This window comes from Felis catus, chromosome D3 (genome assembly GCF_018350175.1).
Source record: "Felis catus isolate Fca126 chromosome D3, F.catus_Fca126_mat1.0, whole genome shotgun sequence".
NCBI lineage: Eukaryota > Metazoa > Chordata > Mammalia > Carnivora > Felidae > Felis > Felis catus.
In genome coordinates, this window is record NC_058379.1 from 66388794 (window position 1) to 66412066 (window position 23273).

The window sequence follows — 23273 nt, forward strand, 5'->3', positions numbered from 1 at the left end:
ATTTTTGACAGAAAACACAATATTGAAAGCATTCTTTTTCTTGACTTTATTACTGTCATCTATAGCAAATATTTATCCCCCCCCCCCCCCAGGTGGTTTCCCCCTGTAAGGGTTTTATTATTAGCTTTTCAAAAGATGGCAAGTGTTAGAGGAGATTTTTCTCCTAGGCTAAGATAAGAATAGTTCTATTTTAAAAACAGTAAAATGCAGATTAAATGTTTCTCCATTGTTAATCTAGCATTGACTGGTTTACAATCAGTAAATTGTAAGTGAAATTAATACTCAAAATAACATTCTTAGTTTAGTACTTAACTGTAGTATCATTTTGTAGCTGAAAAATGTGCTTAGTGAGGTTACATGACTTGTCCAAAGTCACATAGGCTTCAGATAAAAACAAAGGTCATATTACTGTAAGTTTTCTGGGTTTTGCATGGCACTTTGCTCTCCTTTTACTTAATCCTAACATTTTTGGGGGGAGGGAGCACCAGTTAAATACTGTATTTAAGTGGTTCAGAATCTACAGATTCTCTGTATTAACTCCTCTGTGTAATCTCTGTTTCTCTGTCTCCAAAGCCCTTACGCTTTATGGTTTAGCAAAACTATCACCTAATTGTTTATGATAAATTAAGAGTGATGGATTGAGGGTTGTCAATAGCAAATATTTATTGAGTGGCTCGTTGTTTTAAGATATAGTGCTAGGTGGGATGTACTGTGGAGTGATGATGACTGATAAAGAACTTGGACTCTGGAGTTGCTTCTGAGAAAATCCTGACTCCAGTATTAACTTTGTGAGTTTGTGCAAATTCCTTAATTTTGCTTCTATCTGTAAAATAGAATAATAGTATTTACCTTATGGAGTTGTTGGGGGTGGGTTAATGCATTTAAATGCTTAGCAGTTTTCTGGAGATTAAAGAGTGCTTGACTTTAATAGTGTTACTGTTTTTATACATATGAACAGATGTAGTGTATCCTTGGGCATCAAACAGTTCCATGCAGTCATCCAAAGGCTGGATAATTTGTAGTTATTTTTACAAAAATGTAAGATAAGCACTAAAATACTACTAAAACTACTTTTCTTTCCTACATAAATGCTATGTATTGAGAAGTGTCTAAGTAGTGTGCTTGGGCAGTTTATGCTTTAGACTTTTTAATGTTTATTTATTTTTGAGAGCGAGAAAGACAGAGTGTGAGCAGGGGTGGGGCAGAGAGAGAGGGAGACACAGAATCTGAAGCAGGCTCCAAGCTCTGAGCTGTTAGCCCAGAGCCTGACACAGGGCTCAAACTCATGAACCGTGAGATCATGACCTGAGCCGAAGTCAGACACGCAATCAACTGAGCCATCCAGGTGCCCCTATGCTTTAGACTTTTTAAAGCATTATGTTGTTTCATATATGCACGTGTTTCTTTTAACCTTCAGAATGTGTATTTCTACTTCCTACTCCTTTTTAAATTTTACAGATTAGGAACTGAAGAACAAAGGTTGAGACTCATCCTAGGTTATACAGTTAGTGGCAGAATGAAGATTAGAACCCAAGTTCCTGACTCCTACCTAAATTATTTTTTTCTTCTCTACTTTGCTGCATTTCTTTTTCTTTTCTTTTCTTTTCTTTTCTTTTCTTTTCTTTTCTTTTCTTTTCTTTTCTTTTCTTCTCTTCTCTTCTCTTCTCTTCTCTTCTCTTCTCTTCTCTTCTCTTCTCTCTTCTCTCTTCTCTCTTCTCTCTTCTCTCTTCTCTCTTCTCTTTTCTTTTCTCTTTTCTTTTCTTTTCTTTCTCTTTTATTTTAAGAAAGAGCAAGCGTGAATTGAGGAGAGGGTCAGAGAGAATCTCAAGCAGGCTCCATGTTCTGTGCAGAGCCCAAAGTGAGGCTTAATCCCACGACCCTAGAATCATGACATGAGCCAAAATCAAGAGTCAGATGCCCAACCAGCTGAGCCACCCAGGCGCCCTGCTTTCTTTCTTCTTCATGTCATTACTTACACATACAGTGAGAGGTGCACACAGAGAAAAATAGAGAAAATGGTAGCCGATTGTCAAAGATTAGGTTTTTTCCAGTTCATTGTTTTATTTGATCTTAAGAGTGCCAAGAATACTTTAATATTCTTGGCAGGAAAATCCCTCCCCAACCTCTGCTGAGCTTAGACCTCAATATGAAATATCTAGTGCTTCTCTGACATTTCTTTGGATGTCTCAAAGGCACTTTAGAATCCATAAGCCTAAAACCAAACTCTTGATGTCCTTTTCTCTTCCATTCACTACACAGGTCCTTTCATGTTCTCTTAGTGATTGGTTCTACTGTCAGTCTAGTTGCAGAATCCAGAAACCGAAGACTTGCCCTTGACACGTGCCTTTCTCACTCCATGTTTGCTCCATGATCTCCCATCCATCCACATCTTTCTGTTGCCAGAACCATTAGTCCAGAGCTACTGTAATTTTTTTTTACCTTGCCTTTGAATTGTTCTACTGACATTTACTTGTCTCCTTTTCCATCCTGTCTCCACGATGCAGCCAGAGTGTACAAATCAACTTAAATCTATGTCTCCTTCCTCTCTTTGTAATAGTGGGTTCCTATTTACTTTTGGCTATGTTACATTCCTCTTTCTTTTTCTCTTTTTATGGTGCCAATATATCTTCTCTCTGACATACTTACCACAGTAGTAAATTTCATGTTTGTGTGATTATTCAGTTGTGTGATTATTCATTTGTCTCTTTCTTAGACTTTACTGTCAGGGAAGTACTGCATATTTCCCAGTGCCTGGCGCAAGTACTCAATAAATACGTGCCTAATACATGAATGGATTCAGATAACATCGTAGACATGTTACAATGTTCGTTCTGTGAGGAACTTGAAGTGAAGAGGAAGAAGAGAGAATAGAAAGGTTTAAAAAAATACTGTTTCTTGAAATTTGACTTTGAAGTTGTGTACTAGGTGCTTTGCATGTGTTACTCATTTTGTCCTGCCAAGGACTGAAGTTTTAGAAACAAGGAAATTGTGGCTTAGAGAACATCAATAATTTGTCAGTGGATACATGGTGCTTCAAATTAACTTTCTTTTCTTGCATCAGGAATGATGTTCTTAGGAACTTTTGTTCTCTTGTTGGAAAGGTGTGGATCACCATATCTCATGGCTACCACTGTATTGAATTAGTGTTACTACCATATTGTATGAATGCTGAGAGTAACATTGATGAAAAGTGACTGACAGCAGTTTTATTTATGCAGGATTATTGTCTTTGCTAACATAGACCTCTTCATATTAATCTAATCAATTTTAAGTTATCTCAAATGAAACTTTGAAATCCCATCTTGGGTTTTGAGTCCAGTGCCTCTGACCTTTCTTGCTTTTAATGTTTTTTCTCATGTCTCTCTTGGTATAGAGTTTTAAGATTCTGTGGTAGCCCATTTTATCCTTGCTTTCATTTATTAAAATCATTCTTACCTTTCCAAACCCATATTTTATTATCTTCTTCATAGATAGTTTTTCTGGTTCTGATCTGGTGAATGTCTGGAGTTGTTTATACCTCTCCTGTAGCACTTCCTTAATTTTGCACTACTTGTTACATTCATCCAGTTCATTTGTGTGAGCTGCTTACTGTCTTTAACTGCTCTGAAACACTTAAATAGTAGGTTCTCAAGCCACAGATTTGTTTCTGATTATATCTCAGTGTGAGTACTGTGATTTATTCATTTTTGTAAGCCCAGACCTAGCACGTTGCTTGACATAATAGGTATTTGATACATATTAGTTGAATTAAATATCCTCTGCCCTAGTTTTTCTTTTAAAAATGGTTTTAATATTTTGAAGAGTTTGAAGAGACATATAACAAGATCAGATTTTAGTTTTTAAACAAAATAATTCTGGTTGCATTTGTAGCAATCAAGAGTGGGTATGAGGAGACCACTATGATTATTATAGTAGTCCAGGCAGTAGGGAAATGAAAATGCCTGAAGGATATTTGGGTGGCCAAATTGATAGGATGTGGTGTTAAAATGGAATTTGGGGGTATCCCTTTTGGATTTGATAATGATACAGAATTAATTACACATTAAGTGCTTGCTAGAGGAAAGGCAGGTTTGGGTTTTTTTTTTTTTTTAACACGAAATTTGCAGTATCTTTAAGATAATTTAACTAGAATGTCAAGGAGGCGATTGATCACTGGGTTTTTGGAGATCTTTGGAAGAGCCCTTTGGTCTAAAGTTGTGAATTTGGGAGCTAAGGGTGTTGATCATACCACCTTGAATTACAACAAGAGAAAAGAGGGCCCAACTCTGGGCCATGAAGAACTAAATTTGGAGTTCCAGGTTGGTGAACACTGGGAGATTGGGGAGAGTGGTGTGCCTGGACAGAGCATGGAAGCTCCACATACTTTCCCCATGTGCCTCTTCATCTGGTTGATTCATATCCTTTAAACTGGAATATGTCAATTATTCAATCAAGATGACCTGGTGGAAACTCTTCCCGTAGGTTATTAAAGTGGCTACTTTGGACATGATGCGCCCAGAGCCCCTGTCAAAGATAATTCTTTGTTGAAGTTGAAGAACATCATTCTGGCACCTCACATTGGAAGTAGTCCTTACCAAGCCAGTTGACAGATGATGGAATATTTGGTTGTATGTATCCTGGTTTCTCTCAATGGTCTTAACCATTCCTAATGAATTGGTACTTAAATGATCTTATGCGAGCTGAGACTTCACTGGGATGAAACATGGCAGATTAAATGGGAAAACAATTCTTAAAAAAATAACTACATTTAGAGAGATGAGAATGAGTCAACAAAGGAGATATAAGTTGGTTGAATTGGAGAGAAAGGAGGAAAAACCAGAATAGTGTGATGGTATAGAAGTCTGTGGAAAGGGATTTTCAAGAAGGAGGAAATATGGTTAACAGCATCAGATACTGCTCAGAGGTAAGGAATGAAGACTAAACATGTCTCTTGGGTTTAATAACATGAGATAAAGGTAGTCTTAGCAAACTTTAGGTAGAATAATGGAAACAGATTAGATTGCATTGGGTTAAGCAGCGAAAGATAAGGAGTTAGAGATGCTGAGGCACTGAGTGGCTCAGTCAGTTAAGCACCTGACTTCTGCTCGGGTCATGATTTCGTGGTTTGTGAGTTCGAGTCCTATATTGGGCTCTCTTCTGTTTCTGCTATCAGTGTAGAGCTCACTTTGGATCCTCTGTCCCCCCTGCCTCTCTCCCAATCGCACATGTGCACATGCTCTTTCTCTCTCTTTCAAAAATGAATAAACACTGGGAAAAAAAGGAATTAGAGATACTGTTGGATCCTAAAATTTGGTAGTTGAGGTGAAAGAGCAAGGAAGATGTGTGCCTTTGTTTTTGTTTCTTTTAAAGTGAGACGTGGACATACTTTTCAAACATTTCGTTCCCTTCACAGTGTCTTTGCAGAGCAGAAATTTTTAATTTTAATAGTCTATTTTTTCTTTCATGGGTTGTGCTTTGGGCATTACATTTAAAAATTCATTGCCAAGGGGCGCCTGGGTGGCTCAGTTGGTTGAGTGTCTGACTTTGGCTCCGGTTATGATCTGGTGGTTCACGGGTTCGAGCCCTGTGTCGGGCTCTGTGCTGACAGCTTGGAGCCTGGATCCTGCTTTGGAATCTGTATCTCCCTCTCTCTGCCTCTCCCTTGCTCGCACTCTCTTTCTCTCTCTCAAAAACAAAAATAAAGCATTAAAAAAAATTTTAAAAACTTTATTGCCAAAGGCACTTAGGTGGCTCAGTCAGTTAAGCGACTCTTGATTTTGGTGGGTCATGATCTCACAGTTGGTAAGATTGAGCCCTGCATAGGGGGCTCTGTGCTGATAGGGCAGAGCTTGCTTGGGATTCACACTCTCCCTTTCTCTCAAAAAATAACATTAAAAGAAATGAAAATTCATTGCCAAACCTAAGTTCACTTAAATATTCTCCTGTTTTCCACTAGAATTTTTATAGTTTTGCATTTTACATTTTATGTCTCTCATCCATTTTGAGTTAAGTTTTGTGAAATGTGTAAGGTCTGTGTCTAGGTGATTTTTTTTTTTTTTTTTTTTATTCCACCACCACCCCCTAGGTGATTTTTTTTTCATGTGAATGTCCAGTTGTTCCAGTACCATTTGTTCAATAGAATTATTTATCCATTGAATTGCTTTTATTGCTCTTTCATCAGTGGTTAGTTAAATGTGTTCTGGGCTCTCTATATTCTGTTCCATTTATTTGTGTGTCTGCCTTTTGGCTCGTACGACATTGTCTTGATTACCGTAGCTTTTATAGTGAGTCTTGAAACAGTAATGTCAGTCCTTCAACCTTCTGTACCGTGTTGACTATTCTGGGTCTTTTGCTTTTCCATATAAACTTTGGAATCTGTATGTCGATATCTACAAAATAGCTTGGGGTTTTGATTGGGAATATATCGAATCTGGATCAGATTGGGAAAAATTGACATCTCAACAATAATGAGTCTTCCAAACTATGGATACAGACTATTCCCCTATTTCTTTATATCATCTTAAAAGTTAAGAATAGACAACTTTGATCTGTGGTGATAAAGGTCCAAAAGATGGTTACTTTTGGGGGAGGGGCAGGTAATGATTAGGGCATGGAGGAGGCTTTTGGGATTTGGGGAGTGTTCTGTTATCTATGTGGTCATTATATGGATATGTTTATTTTGTAAAAATCATCAAGTTGTATACTTAACAATGTGTACACTTCTTTGGTAAAATTTTCAAAAAAAAAATTTTTTTTTTTTGAGGGAGACTGCAAGTAGGAGAGGGGACATAGGGAGAGGGGGAAAGAGGATCCGAAATGAGTTCTATACTGACAGCCGAGAGCCCTGTGTAGGTCTCAAACTCTCAAACTGCGCGATCATCATCTAAGCCAAAGTCAGATGCTTAACTGACTAAGCCACCCATGTGCCCCTATTTTCAATATTTATTAAAAAAGAAAAAAAAAACTTAAGAGGAGAGAGTCTGATTGTTTTGATTAAAGAGCAGAAAACTTGGAACCCAAATTTGTGTTTTTTAGTGGTCTTAATACTTAGTAGCTTTGAAATTTTGTGGGTATAGATTTTTTGTGAGGAAGGAAGTAGGTAAAGAATTTAAATATTGAAAATAAGAGTAGACTTATATGAAAGGTTTTGGGGTTTCTTATAGATTGTTTTTATGTTGAATGGTTTATGGTCACAGATACAGAGAGAACTTTTTTAGTATCAAATTTAAACAAAATGACAGACCGAAGTAGACTAAATCTTGGGAAAAAATTAGGTCATGAATTCTATTTGAAACATAGTGTTCTCCCAAGGGTGGTTGGTGTAAGCCCTATTACTTGGTATTTGATGCTAGATTAGACAGAACAGTAGAAGGCGTCCTGTTTGGAACAGTTCCACATTATTGCAAGGAAATAGGATCACTTGTAAGGATTTAAAAAAATTTTTAAAAAAATATTTATTTTGAGAGAGAGAGTGCAAGCGGGGGAGGGGCAGAAAGAGAGAGGGAGACACAGAATCCGAAGCAGGCTCCAGGCTCTGAGCTGTCAGCACAGAGCCCGATGCGGGGCTCGAACTTTTGAACTGTGCGATCATGATGTCAGAAGTCGGACACTCAACCAACTGAGCCACCCAGGTGCCTGTAAGGATTTTTTTTTTTTTTTTAACTTTTTGTGACCACAGGAAATATTGTATCTTGTACTCTAGTGATCAGGAGCATTGTTATTTTGTCATTAAAATGTTGACCATCTTTAAAGTTGCTTTTGTGTCTAAGTAGCCATATTTACTGCAGAGTATTGTTTTATATAAGAGAGCAATGTTGGAATTCAAGAATTATCTAATAATATGGCTTGTTCGTGTGGGGAAGCAGTGTAAATTAATGGGTTAATCGGTATATATCATGTTTGAGGCATTAGCTGCTTATTTTTCTTACAGGTCTAAGGTGGTGATATGTAGGAATGCTAGCAATTAGAATGCCCCATTTTACCTTGACTGTAGAGAAAATCTTGCCTAGGAGCAGTTTCACATAATGGGCTGTGATTGTGTCAACTTGTGGTTTCAACGGAAAAGTGCCTGTAGCAACAGTAAACTTCTAACAGCAGATGACTTCAGTTTGCATTTGTCACATTAGGAACAACAATACTGTTTTAGTTTATTCATTCATTCATTTTGTGTCTTTATAATGGTGTTAAAGGATGGTTAGTAATTGTAGCCCAAAAGGAGTAAAATCGAGCAGTGTAAAAGGCAAACCTTTCCTATGTTGAGTGTTTAATGATTTTGTATACTCTGCTATGTCAAAACTCTCAGGAGGGTTTCCTATAGTGGTTGGTCTTAGATAAGACCCCGTTAATCATTGTCTATTCTCACAATTCTAAGTTCACAGGAAGTTCTTAAACATCTAAAAATGTATTGTGAGAAGGAAGACTTTCTTATATGTGTGTGTTTTATTAATGCTTTTATATCTTTTTTTGTCCAAGTATAATTTGTTACCTATCAGTTTATATGCTAAAGCAACAGATTTACATTTTTTAAAAAGTCTGTTTAGAGTCTCTCCTCTATTTTATGCTTTTTCTAATTTGATTCATCTACCATTCATCTACCACCTCTTCTTGTATGGATAATGTCCAAATCTGTATCTCTTTATTTTTTTCCTTTGAGACCTATATTCCTAAGCATTAATCTAGTTCAAATTAAAGTTGGTTGTTTCTCTTTTTACTTTCCAGTAGTCCATATCTTAGTTTGGGGTTACCCTGTACCTAGTTGCAAATGCCAATAACTATCCAAGGAGTGGAGTGTTCCATATTGTCCTGTGGGTTGAACTGGTTGATAATGTTCAAGTCTTCTAAATTTTTGCTGACTTTCTGTCTAGTTTTATCCGTTGAGGACTGGAAATCTGCAACTTTTGAATTCTCTCCTTTCCATTTTGTTAGTATTTTGATTTTTATATTTTCCTGATACATTAGCTTTTGTATCATTATGAAATGTCCCTTTTTGTCTCTAGTAACATTTCTTGTCTTAGTCTATTTTTATCTCATGTTTATATAAACATTAGCTCTCCTGTTGTTGGTCTCTGCATACTATATCTTTTTCCATTATTTTCCCTCAACCTGTTTTATCTTTGAATCTAAGGTATGTTTCTTAGACTATATACAGTTGGGTCTTTATTTATTCTGATAATCTCTGTCTTTTGATTGGAGCATTTAGGCCATTTACATTTAATGTAATTTTTAATTTAGTTGGATTTACATTTGCTGTTTTATTTTTTTAAATATTTAAAAATTTTTTTAATGTTTGTTTATTTTTGAGAGAGAGAGACTGAGTGCAAGTGGGGAAGGCAGAGAAGGAGTGAGGGAGACACAGAATCCGAAGCAGGCTCCAGGCTGTAGGCTCTGAGCTGTCAGCACAGAGCCCAACGAGGGTCTTGAACTCATGAACTGTGAGATCATGACCTGAGCTGAAACCAAGAGTCGGATACTTAACCAACTGAGCCACCCAGGCGCCCCTGCCATTTTATTTTCTAATGTCTTATTGTTGTTACTGTGTACCTTCTTTACTGTCTTGGGAGATACATATGTGTGTGTGTATTACTCATTTTAGTGGTTGCTATGGAGATTACATCTGTATCTTCATTTGTCACAGTTGTCTTCAAATTAGTGTTTATTTAATTTCAATAAAATATAGAAACATTTCACCAGTAGGGAAAAGCTCCATCTCCTACTTCCTTTTTATAGTATTACTTTTGTATATTATAACAGCTGTGTGTATTGTAAACCTTGCAATGCAGTGTTATAATTACTGCTCTGTGTAGTCTTTTATTTTTTAAGAGAAGAAATAAGAATCATTTATAGCGTCTTTTATGCTAACATACATATTTAGCATTTTTTGTTGTCTGCATTTCATTTTGTGGATTTGAGTCACAAATTCTTTCCTTTTAGCTTAAAGAATTTCCTTTATTATTTCTTGTAAAGCAGGTCTGCTACTAATGAAATTTCTTAGTCTGTTTATCTGGGAATTTTCTTCTTTCTTTCTTTCGTAAATCTTTTATTTTTATTTTTTTAAATGTTTATTTTTGAGAGAGAAAGAGGATTTGAAGCGGGCTCTGTGCTGACAGAGAGCCTGATGCAGGGCTCAAACCCATGAACTACAAGAGCATGACCTGAGGCAAAGTCCAGCTCTTAACTGACTCTGCCACCCAGGTGCCTGTTTGTTTTTTTTTTTTTCTTCCCTTCATTTTATTTATTTTTTTAGTAATCTCTACATTCAATGTGGGACTTGAACCTATGACCCTGAGATCAGGAGTCACATACTCTTCCAACTGAGCCAGCCAGGCACCCCCATTTTTAAAAATTCTTTTGTTTTTCTTTTTTTAAAAAAATCTTTTTAATGTTTATTTTTGAGAGAGAAAGAGAGAGAGAGAGAGAGAGAGAGAGAGAGAGAGAGAGAGAAAGAGAATGTGAGTGGGGGAGGGGCAGATAGAGAGGGAGACACAGACTCCGAAGCAGGGTCCAGACCGAGCTGTCAGCATAGAACCCGATGCGGAGCTTGAACTCACGAACCACGAGATCATGACCTGAGCCGAAGTTGGACGCTCAACTGACTGAGCCACCCAGGCACCCCTGAAAAAATTCTTTTGTTTTTAAAGTAGTCTCTCCACCCAACGTGGAGCTCAGACTTAAGACCCCAAGATAAAAAGTCACATGCTCTATACACACTGCCTAACCAGGTGCCCCTTTTTGTCTTCATTTTGAAAGAATATTTTTGTTGGTTATAGCATTCTTAGTTTTTCTCCTCAGCACTTTGTTCTCTGTTCCTTTTTCTCTCTGTCTCTCTCTCCCTCTTGCTCTTTTTCTCTCTTTTTTGTTTGTTTTTTTCTTTTAGAGAGAGAGCTCCAGCAGTAGGGAGTGGGAAGCACAGAGGGAGAGACAAGCAGACTCCACATCAGCATGGAGCCCAACACGGGGCTTGGTCCCACAACCCCAGGATCAGGACCTGAGCCAAACTGAAAGGACACTCAGCCTACTGAGCCTCCCTCCCAGGCGGTCCCTCCCCTCAGCACTTTGAATGTCATTCTACTTTCTGGCCTCTAGTGTTTCTTTTTCTTCTTCTTCTTTTTTAAAAAGTTTATTTATTTTGAGAGACGGAGAGAGGGGCAGAGAGAGAAGGAGAGAGAATAATTCCAAGCAGGCTCCATCTGCAGTGTCAGCGCATAGCCTGATGTGGGGTTCAGACCCACAAACCGTGAGATCATGACCTGAGCTGAAACCAAGAGTCGGAAGCTTAACTGCTGAGCCACCCAGGCACCCCACACATGTTGATATTCTTGACATTGTCCCTGTGTTTCAGAGGCCCTGGTCATTTTTCTTCATTCTTTTTCTTTCTATTCTTCCGATTCCACAGTTTCTCTTATCATTTTGTTCACTGATTTCTCTATTCTTTCATCTTGAACATGTCGTTGAGCCCTAGTAGTGAAATTTCTTTTCAATTTTTATATTTCTTTTTTTTTCTTTTTGAAGTTTTTATTTATTTTTGAGAGACAGAGCGCAAGCAGGGGAGGCGCAGAGAGAGAGGGAAACACAGAATCTGAAACAGGCTCCAGGCTCTGAGCTGACAGCACAGAGCCCGATGTGGGCTCGAGCTCAATGAACTGCAAGATCATGACCTGAGCTGCAGTCAGACGCTCAACCGACTGAGCCAACCAGGTGCCCCATCAATTTTTATATTTCTTAAGTGGAGAATGTCCATTTGGTTCTCTTGATAATTTGTTTCCTTATTGAGATTATCTACTTGTTCATTCATTGTTGCTATACTTTAATTTTTTTTTTTCAACGTTTTTTTAATTTATTTTTGGGACAGAGAGAGACAGAGCATGAATGGGGGAGGGGCAGAGAGAGAGGGAGACACAGAATCCGAAACAGGCTCCAGGCTCCGAGCCATCAGCCCAGAGCCTGACGCAGGGCTGGAACTCACGGACCGCGAGATCGTGACCTGGCTGAAGTCGACGCTTAACCGACTGCGCCACCCAGGCGCCCCTATACTTTAATTTTTAAATCGTATCTTTCTTTAGTACTTTGAACATATTTAAAATAGTTCTTTTGAAATCTTTGTGAAGCCCATCTGAGGACACTTGTTTTTCTAGTGACTGCCTTTATCTTCTGTGTATGAGTCACATTTCCTATTTTTTAAAGGTCTCTTAATTTTTTCTTGAAAAGTGGACATTTTAGATAATATATTGCAAATATATCCAAATATATTTGGATTCTTACTATTTTTCCCTTTGAACGTGTTGCTCTTTTTTTGTTTAGGTAATGGGTAAATCTGAAATCTGTCTCTCCTGCAGTGTGTTGTTGCTTATGTCTCTGCTCAGTTTTTTATTTTTTATTTTTCCTATTTTAAATTTTAAACCTGGCTAATGGTTGCTCTTGTCCTTTCCAACACGGTTTACTAATCAGCCAGTACTTGTACAGAAATTTTGCTCAAATACCTCCCACCAATAAGGATTCTTGTTCTGTATTGATGGATCTGTACATGGATGGATGAGAGCATTTTAAAGTTCAGGCCATTTTCAAGTCTGCTGGCTTTTTTTTTTTTTTCTTTTTTTTTTTTTCTTTTTTTTACTCTCTTGGGCCGTTTGGCATTTTCTCTGCATAATCCTGAAGCCTCAGCCAAGAATATGCTTGACCCATTCATGATCACATCCTCAGGCTAGTGGAACCCTTGGCCTCCCTGCTTGCTTGCTGAGATTGTCACTTGCCCCTATAATGCCCTTGGGACGTAGGTGTGGCTAGCCGTTCCAGATCGAGTGAGGCCTCTTTGTAAGTGCAAAAGCTGACCCTCACATCCTCTTGGCCTGCTGCATGGAGGTAGGCTGAACCTATTGAGCTCCATGGACTTGGGGGAGGAATGGGAGCAGCCCCAGGCAAGGAACACCACAGACCCCCACTATTCTTAATAAAAATCTTGCAGGTTTTTAAACATCAGTATGTTTTGTGTATACTTTTGACAGATTCCTAGAGCTCTGAAATGGTGGTTTTGATTAATTTTGTCATGCCTTATAATTACATTTTGGGGAGTTTTGCTGACCCCATCCCTTGCTCGTAGCCAGAAGTCCTGCCCTACCAATACTTACGAAACCCTGCATACTCATAATCTGTCCCCTCTTCTTCAGTTCCTGAAGAACTATCCTAATAGTAACCACTATCCTGACATTTTGGTAACCATTCTTTTGCTTTTTAAAGTAGTTTTATTTTGTCTTAGTTTGGACTTTATATACATTGAATGACACAGGTTTTTTTTTGCAGTTAGCTTGCCTTTTTTTTTTTTTTTGCTTACTATCGTTTTTATTGTTTTATGCATGTTGATGTAGTCTTTTGTTTCCACTGCTATATGCTCCTTTATTGTACCACAATGTAGAATGTACCACAATTTATTTTTCCATTCCACTGTTTGTTAGTAGATGTTTTGTTTTTGTTTTGTCTATCTCAGAAACAGAGCTGCTGTGACCCATGTGTTTCTCTAGACAGTGTTTTTCAAGTTTTAGGTCACCACCTACCGGGTTGTGAAATCAGTTGACTGAGTCATGACCAACACTAAATTTTTTCAATGTATAGAATGAAAAAGAAAACATCTGAGTACGTACTTGACATAGGTTTTTTGTTTCACAAATGTTACCACAGGAAGCTCCAAACTCCTAAGTCACCCCTTATTTCCTGCAGTCTAATCTTCAGAAAGCACCACGCAGTCCCTGTTCTTTTCCTTCCCCTCCTTCTCCAGCTCAGTTCTACTTTAGTTCATCATCAGCACAATCACCAATATTCTTAACTTCCTCTCTGAACTTCCCCTTTACCTTCTTGCACTAATAGCAACATGGCTTTCCACTGAGGGCACTGCTTTACCTTGCAAGGGAGTGGCTGTGCTTTTTTCCTCCTGCAGTCCTTATCCTCTGCCTTGGATTTCCTTGTTCCTCATTGCCACTTTTCACATAATTGCTGTCATCTTTTGACCACTGACCTGTTATGCTGTGATGATTTTTGTTCCTTGCTTAGTGTCATTTTGTCCATTATTACTGTTAATTCTTGGTGATTTCAGTATACACAGATGATCCTTCTGACACTGCCCACTCAGTTCTGTGAACTCACCTGTAATGATTTTGTTCTCTACCTTAGCCACTTATTTCCACAGTCATACTTTAACCAATGTTTCTCAAACTATCTGTTGTGAAGGACCATTGTATTTTTTTTTTTTAAGTTGATTTATTTATTTTGAGAGAGACAGAGAGGATGCAGAGGAGGGGCAGAGAGAAGGGGAGAATCCCAAGCAAGCTCTACGTGGTCAGTGCAGAGTCCCACACGGGGCCCCAAACCCATGAAACTTTGAGATCATGACCTGAGTCACAATCAAGAGTCACATGCTTAATTGACTGAGCCACCCAGACGCCCCTGGACCAGTGTATTTTTATTTCCAATCCAAATTGGTAGATTTTTGTTTTGTAAAATACGGTCAGCTAACTACTAGGAAATTGAAATGCTGTTTGGTTGTCATGACAGTATCAAATGGCTCAAAGTTTCTAGTCAATTACTCTTAATTTCTATAAGATAGTCCTTAAAGAACAACATTTTTAGTATAGCACTATTTTAGATCTTGGCAGTTACCAATAAATGTAACCCTTCCATCCTTAACTCCACTGGGATGTCCATTCCATTGGACATTTTCACTGCCCTGTACCTTCTGGATGTGATAATTACAATCATTTCCTTGCATGCACTCTTGTTTCTTTCTTGTACTGTTCTGCTTGCTTGGTGAAACTAGAATTCTGGTTAAATTTCTTCCTCTTCTGTGCTTGGACTTACGTAGCTGAACTTCAGAGGAGAAAAACATAACCACATGTGCCAGTCTCACTTGAAATTCATACTCCAGCCCTTGAAGTGGGCCCTTGTTATTGCCTGGAAATCCTACACTGTATTTCCCTAGTGTCTTCACTTCCTCACTACTTTTTCACACCTGGCCCTGTGATCAACCTCTACACCACCTCATTGGTCTTCCCTTTTAACAATGACCTTGGTTTCTACTGCCTTGTTGTGGTCAGAAAGAACTTCCACAGATTCCCATTCTGTTTATCACTGGGCTATGAAAATTAGAATGACACCTTTTGTCTTGACAATAATTTTTGCCTTAAGGTCTATTTTACGTATTAATCATAGAGATAAGTCAGCTGAGGGTTATGTAATTTTTCATTTATATAATTTTTTTATTTCTTTAAATTTATATAAGTCCCTTTATATGGTAGATGGACATTAAATAAAGTTAACGACAATTATGCAAAATACTATGAAAGAAAATAGGCTTATGATCTGTATATAACAGGGATCCTATTAATAGGTACCAAAGGCAACCCCAAGGAAGTGATACTTACTCTGATATATGTGAAGAGTAGCCAGCAAGAGGGCTGGCACAAAATAAGTAAAAGGTCTGAGATCTGAAAATAAAAAAAAGAAAAGAGGAAAAAAAAACACAACAAACTGTTCGTCTAACATTCTTTGTAGCTAGAGGGAGCTAGGGTGTGAGTGACCCAAGATGAAACTGGAGATGGTGGGCAGAGGTTTTGAGCAGGGAAGAGCAATCACACACTGCCCTCCTACCCCCATCTCTTAAGTTTGTGTTAGCGGTCCCTACATAGTGTGGGAATTGAGTAAGTAGTATTGCGAATTATTCTTTTTGACACTGTGCAAATTACTGTGCTTAGCATTTTTATTCTCCTCAGATTTTCTGTAGCAAAAGTTTGAACCCTTTTCCATTTTCACAAATTTCAAAACCTGCTATTTCACCTTGTATTAAGTTTTGCTGACCAAGAATGAGGTCTAGTATGAAAGAAACTCCTCCAGATGTTCATAGTAGCCTCATTTAGCCTTATACTTTGTTATTTCCACTCCTTTTTCTTAATACTTTACTCTTCTCTGTCTTAGAGGGGCAGTATATTGCTTCCTTTCCGTGGTTTAACTCTCTTTCCTGTCCTCCTCTTTTGTCATCTTAGTTTCTTAATGAACGCAGGACTAATACATGCTGCATTTTGATTGTCCAGAACCCAGGTTTTTAAAATAATTGCATATAATCCTTTATAAAGGGGTGAGAGAACTCCCATAAAACTCAGGTTGCCTTGATACTCTCCTCTTGTTCGTCGCCCCATTCCAACCTTGTAAGACATTAAAAAAAAATACTTTATGTGGAATCTAAAAAAGAAAAATTTCTCATATAAACATGTCATATTTGCCTTGCAAAAATATTGTTCTGCCTGCTGTATGGAGCTCAGGTTGGTGGTCCAGGAGCAAGACTGAATATGGAAAGAGGAGATGATTGTCAGTGGTTCCATGGAAAAATAAATAATGGAGGTTGTGTTTAAGTTGATTGACAGTGGAGATAGAAAATAGTAGGCTGGAAATATAAGGAGGTAGGACCAATGGGAATTAGTGAATAATGGGATGCAATAAGTAAAGGAGAAGGCATTGTCAAGGATAACCCTCAGGTTTTTGATACGAGTAACTGAAGTAAGCAGTGATGCTTTTTTTTACTGAACAAGGGAAAGCTAGAGAAGAAGCAGAGAGGGGGTAGTTCAGAGATGGGTAATTTGGTTTTGGGCATGAAAAGATTGTAGTTTGGCCTTTATGAAATCTAAATGCAGATGTCAGGTGGCTATTTGTGTAGACTGGTATAGAGCTTGGAAAAGAGCTGAGATGGAGAGACAGAATTACTAGTATAGGGATGGTATTGGAAAGATTGGTAGAAAAGATTACTTTGATGGGTGTGAAAAGGATCTACCCTTGGACTAATGCCTGAGGTTTGGTAGAGGAAGTTAAGTCTATAAAGTAGGCTGAGAAGGAGCAATCAGAAGAAGGAAGCCTGGAAGCTACAGAAAAACATTAGTTTAAGGGGGAGAGGGAGTGGATATAGAATGCTGCTTAGACATTAAGTAAGATGAGGGCCAAGCTATGTTTGTTGGATTTAAAGTTATGAGGATCATTAATGACCTTAATAAGAACTGTTCTTCAGGTATGATAAAAGCAGGTGTCAGATGGGATTGGGTTGGAGGAGTATGAGAAGTAAAGAAATTGGAGGGAATTTAGACAACTCTTTTAATGAGGTTGGCCATGAAAGAAGAGAATGGTAATTGGAGGAGGAGATGTGAGATTGAGGAGGTTAAGTAGGAGGAAGATTTTTTTCAAATGAATGAGTGGATGGATGGTTGGATAATCCATTTGAGTTATCTCATTTGAGTGAGAGGTTAATGAATGCTGAAGAATAATCAACAAGGGCTCTAGGGAGACGAGGGGGGATTAACTATAATATCCAGGTAGAAGGGGACCACCTTTAGAGTGGAGATTAGAACAGCATGGTGGAAAAGAAATAAAAATAACTAAATAAACGCTCTCTGTTGTTTATTTAATACATCATTGTAAATTCACTGAATGTTAAATCAGGTGGTTGAGAGCCTTTTATCCCATTTATAAGATGCAGCTATCATTTGATAGTTTTATCATTTCTGCTGCCAGCTACTTTTGACTACCTCTGTCAGGAAAATACATATATTTTCCCTGACCAAAAACAACATGCAGTAAATACTCTGGTTCTTTGGGAAGATTATTATTTTCTATACATATGACATCTTTTCCCCCTGTGTTTAGAGTACTTCATTTTTATTCTAATGCAGGGAGTTTTGTCAGAACTTCTGTTTTCACTTTCTGTGACTTTTTTCCTTGTGTTTTATGAATTATAACAAAATTCCACTGCAGGGGGCAACTATTACACTTCACGGACTAAATTTGACCCGAACAGTTAAGTAGTTGGTGTCATGAGCAGAAAAGGCACAAGTCCCCTTTTCTTCAGAAAACTCTTCAGTAGACTTTTATGTTAGAGTGGATTTTTGAATAGATAATAACTTGTATACGATAGTAAATTCAAGAGGTAAAGACTTCGTGCAGTAGAAAGGTCTTTTGACTCCTGTTCCCCTCATTTGCTCTCTTTCCTTGCCAGAGTAGCTGGTGTTACCATTTTCTTAAGTATCCTCCCAGAGATTCTGTACATTTACAGACAAACTCACATAAAAATATAATTTTGTTCTTTGTTTACACAAATGGTATAATGTACCTTTTTTGTTCATTTAACATTATGTATTGAAAATTGCTTATATTAGTGTATTAAAGAACCTTTGCATCCTTCATGGCCACATCGTATGGACATACCACTGTGAGCTAACTGGTGTCCTATTAATGATGCTAGTGTTTGTGATTAAAATTGCTTTTTTAGGCAGTAAAAGCTCTTTCTTTCTTTCTTTCTTTCTTTCTTTCTTTCTTTCTTTCTTTCTTTCTTTCTTTCTTTCTTTCTTTCTTTCTTCCTTTCCTTTCCTTTCCTTTCCTTTCCTTTCCTTTCCTTTCCTTTCCTTTCCTTTTCTTTTCTTTTCTTTTCTTTTCTTTCATACAAGTTAGTTAGCATATAGTGCAATAATATTTTCAGGAGTAGATTCCAGTGATTCATCCCCTATGTATAACACCCAGTGCTCATCCCAAAACAGTGTCTTCCTTAATGCCCCTTACTCATTTAGCCTCTCCACCCTCCCACAACCCCTCCAGCAACCCTCAGTTTATTTTCTGTATTTAAGAGTCTCTTGTTTTGTCCCCCTCCCTGTTTTTATATTATTTTTGCTCCCCTTCCCTTATGTTCATCTGTTTTGTATCTTAAATTCCACATATGAGGGAAATCATACATTTCTCTGACTTGTTTCATTTAGCGTAATGCTCTTTAGTTCCATCCACGTTGCAAATGGCAAGATTTCATTCTTTTTGATTGCTGTGTAATACTCCATTGTGTGTGTGTGCATTGTGTGTGTGTGTATAAACACACACATACATATGGACATTTGGGTTCTTTCCATACTTTGGCTATTGTCAATAGCCTGCTATAAACATTGGGGTGCACGTGACCCTTCGAAACAGCACGCCTGTATCCCTTGGATATATACATAGTAGTGCAATTGCTGGGTTGTAGGTAGTTCTATTTTTAACTTTTTGAGGAACCTCCATACTGTTTTCCAGAGTGGCTGCACCAGTTGCATTCCCACCACAGTGCAAAAGAGATCCTCTTTTTCTGCATCCTCGCCAACGTCTGTTGTTGCCTGAGTTGTTAATTTTTAGCTATTCTGACTGGTGTATTGTAAATTTCAATTAACTCTTAGATATAAAGATCTTGAAATGAAAGATAATCATTTGATTGATTTGTCATATTGAAAATACTGATAATGTTATGTTTTCCTACAAAGAAAAGCAGTTTAGATTTATTTGTCTTACCTACACTACTGAAGAAACCAGATTTTTATGGTCATGTTAACGTATTTAATTTTTTAAAAAAATTTTTTACATGTATTTATTTTTGAGAGACAGAGAGAGACAGAGCACAAGTTGGGGAGGGGCAGAGAGAGAAGGAGACAGAATCCGGGGCAGGCTGCAGGCTCCAAGCTGACAGCACAGAGCCCGATGTGGGGCTTGAACTCACAAACAGCGAAATCATGACCCGAGCTGAAGTCAGACACTCAACCGACCAAGCCACCTAGGCGCCCCCATATTTACTTTTCAACCTGATGTTATATACTTTAAAAGGTCCAGTACCTTCTGCTTTCAAAAATTAGAGACTTTTGATTCTTGTGCTTTATGGCTGACATTAATTTCACTTGAGTATGTTTCTCAAATATTTCAGCTATAAGAAAATTTTTTATTCCAGAAATATTAACTTCATTCTATGCAGAAGAATCAACTCTCGTTTTTATTTCGCTAGAAAAATCTTGGCTTATTCCTCATATATGGGGTATTTCATATGTATGAATATTTTATTTCCTGTTATATTGCCAGCATGCTTTAGTTATGACACTGGCAGTTTTCTGGTTTAACTTTTACTCCCTCTGTTGGCTTTCAGAGGTGTTGCATTCCTTTTGGAATGGTGTCAGGAACAACATTTATGCTTACATTTTTATTTAACTCAAAAAATTAGTAATGATGCAAATATGCTTATGAAATAGGCTGCATATGAGATTGTTTTAAATTAATGTTTCCAGTGGCCGTGAATGTTCTGGTTTTCTTGAATATGTTGAGGAATCTTCATCAGAATGTCTGTTTTATCAGCAGCTGAGAACAAGACCATGAAAAACAAAAGATAGTAATACAGATTGTTCATGTTTATGGTAAGGGAAAAAGCAGCCTTGGCATGTTAGATTAAAAAAAGGATTTTCCAAGTATCTTCTAGTTGCTGTCTACCATATGTTGAACTGTCAAGTAACTTGATGGAGTGAAGCAGCAGAGCTGTCTTACAGCTCCTGATGAGTACATGTAGCTTAGTATTTGTGTCTGTTACCAGTGGGACATCATGGTAACTGCTTTCTATAACATCACATGTACAGAGTGAGGTATTTACTTGCCTTGTACATTCTTAGCATCATCCTTTTAAAACCAAACCACCAGTTAATGAAGACTGTATAGGTCACAAATCTTGCCGTTAAAGATTATGTCCTGTGTCTCCATGAGTTAGTGGAGTTGTAGCACATTCAATGGGGGAAGGATGTTAGGTTCTAAAGTTAGTATATAAAGGTGGAAAATGTATGTAGGGTGTTTTCTCTTCAACCCCTTAAGTCATTCATAGACTAGAGTGCACTAGGTTCACAAAGTAGTTGATCTGTATTTAGTGGCTATTGTTTATGAAATAAAGCATGTTGAAACACTAGGCTCACATTCAGCCTGATGAGAGGCATGTGGGAACTAGGAAGGACCATGAGGAAACAGTATCATCAGGCCTGGCATTTTTTTTTTTTTTTTAAGTTTATTTATTTTGAGTGAGAAGAGAGACAGTGCAATCCAGGGAGGGGGGCAGAGAGAGAGAGAATCCAAAGGAGAGAGAATCACACTTCCAGTATGGAGCATGACACAGGGCTCGATTCCACAAACCGTGAGATCACGACCTGAGCTGAAATCAGGAGTTGGACACTTAGCTAACTTAGCCACCCAGGCATTCCAGGCCTGGCATCTTAATACCCCTGTAGAGCAACTCTTCCTGAGAGGAATAGCAAATAGGTTTGGTGCAGAGTTACTTTGGGTGCTCATTTGCCAAATGCATGTGGTTGAAGATTTTTTTAAACACAAGTGTACATTTGGGGGCACCTGGGTGGTTCAGTCGGTTGAGCATCCGACTTTGGCTCAGGTCATGATCTCACAATTTGTGAGTTCAAGCCCCGCATCAGGCTCTGTGCTGACAGCTTGCTCAGAGCCTGGAGCCTGCTTCAGATTCTGTGTCTCCTTCTCTCTCTCTCTGCACGCCACCACCCCCCCCCCCCCCCCCCTCACTCATGCTCTGTCTCTGTCTTTCAAAAATAAATAAATGTTCAAAAAAATTTTTAAACACAAGTGTACATTTGATGTTACTCCACTGTAGCTTCTTCTCTTTGAGGATTTGAGTATAAAATTATTGAGTATAGTTAACTTGTTTCTGAGACTTTTGAAAAATCTCGTTCCCAGATTTTTTTTTGAAGCATTCTTTTTCCTTTATGTTTAAGTCAGAACGTACATATTTAACTATCAGAGTTTTGAGGCTCCCTTTTTGGACCATTTTAAATAAGGTTTTAAAGTTGAAAATCTTTGGATGCTTGTGCTGGGCTTGCAAGTTCAGTAATTAAGGATTAATATCATGCCATTATTAGTAATTGTGTATGCTAGTGTTTTGGTAATACTAATAAGTCCTTTGAATTTGACTTAATCAGGTAGATAAACATATATTTTAAAGGCCTGGGTGATGGTAATTTTTGCTACCCATTTAGAAAGGTATTCATTAAATAATCTACTATTTCTGTTTATTGATTTTGTGTGTTTTTGTACAGGTTGCTTTCCTGTTGCGTCTTTGACCTAGTTTGCTAGACTCTGCTTCATGATTGAACTTGAAAGTCTGAAATGAAGATGGAGGAGGCAGTGGGAAAAGTCGAAGAACTCATTGAGTCTGAAGTCCCACCGAAACCATCTGAACAAGAGACAGCTAAGGAGGAAGATGGATCTGTAGAACTGGAATCTCAAGTTCAGAAAGATGGGGTAGTGGATTCTACAGTTCTTTCTTCAATGCCCTGCTTGTTGATGGAACTGAGAAGGGACTCTTCTGAGTCTCAGTTAGCATCCACAGAGAGTGACAAGCCAACAACTGGCCGAGTTTATGAGAGTGACTCCTCTAATCACTGCATGCTTTCCCCTTCCTCTAGTGGTCACCTGGCTGATTCAGATACCTTGTCTTCTGCAGAAGAGAATGAGCCCTCCCAGGCAGAAACAGCAGTGGAAGGAGACCCTTCTGGAGTGTCTGGTGCCACTGTTGGGCGCAAATCTCGGCGGTCCCGATCTGAAAGTGAAACATCTACTATGGCTGCCAAGAAAAACCGGCAATCCAGTGATAAACAGAATGGCCGAGTCGCCAAGGTTAAAGGTCATCGGAGCCAAAAGCACAAGGAGAGAATCAGGCTACTGAGACAGAAAAGGGAGGCTGCTGCGCGGAAGAAATATAACCTATTGCAGGACAGTAGTACCAGTGATAGTGACCTGACTTGTGACTCAAGCACGAGCTCATCAGATGATGATGAAGAGGTTTCAGGGAGCAGCAAGACAATCACTGCAGAGATACCAGGTAGAGGATGTTTTTTAAACTGACTGTAGAGCAACCGATGGCATTTCTAAGCTGTCAGGCCGAGTTAGATGAGTGACACTTGAAAAAATCCAGGAGACCTGCAGCTCTGTGTAAATTTGAAGACTGCAGTGTATTAACAAGACATGGCCAGTTTAAAAACCTGTTCTGAGGTTTCCAGTGCACTTTTGCACATCAGCAAAAAAAAAAAAAAATATTTGAATGGTTAATAATAGGGACAAGATTATTTTTAAGTAATGAAATTTCCTTTCTCTGTAACCCATTATCTGAACTCCCATCATTGCCTTTTTAGCACTGCTTAGATTTAATACTTACTGATCAGCATTATTACTAAGTAAATCCTCCTCAGGAATAGGCACCTTGCTTTATTATATAGCCACTGTACTCGAGCTTATGGTGTCTGAAATAACACGTTCTATCCTCCGTTAAAGTTTTCTAATAACTGTTCCTCCAAAAACCGTAGTTTTAGGCGTTTCCCTCCAGTTCAGCGCATGATAAGATATTATCCTTGTGGCACATTTTTCTATTCTAAGTTGTCACTTGCATTGAAAAGAATGCTTTTTGCAGAATTCCCCCCTTTATCCCCCAAGCTTTA

At 38.2% G+C, this 23273-nt stretch overlaps 1 protein-coding gene across 6 annotated transcripts in view; it reads left to right on the top strand.

The window, feature by feature from the left end:
- Positions 1-23273, top strand: part of CD3H18orf25 (chromosome D3 C18orf25 homolog) — an 84441-nt gene that overhangs the window by 15489 nt on the left and 45679 nt on the right. For all 6 annotated transcript variants that reach the window (XM_023241957.2, XM_023241956.2, XM_023241954.2 and 3 more), the window contains exon 2: positions 21876-22660. In XM_023241957.2, the coding sequence (XP_023097725.1) occupies positions 21946-22660 (715 nt within the window). In that variant the 5' untranslated portion in view covers positions 21876-21945. The remainder of the gene's footprint in view (positions 1-21875; positions 22661-23273) is intronic.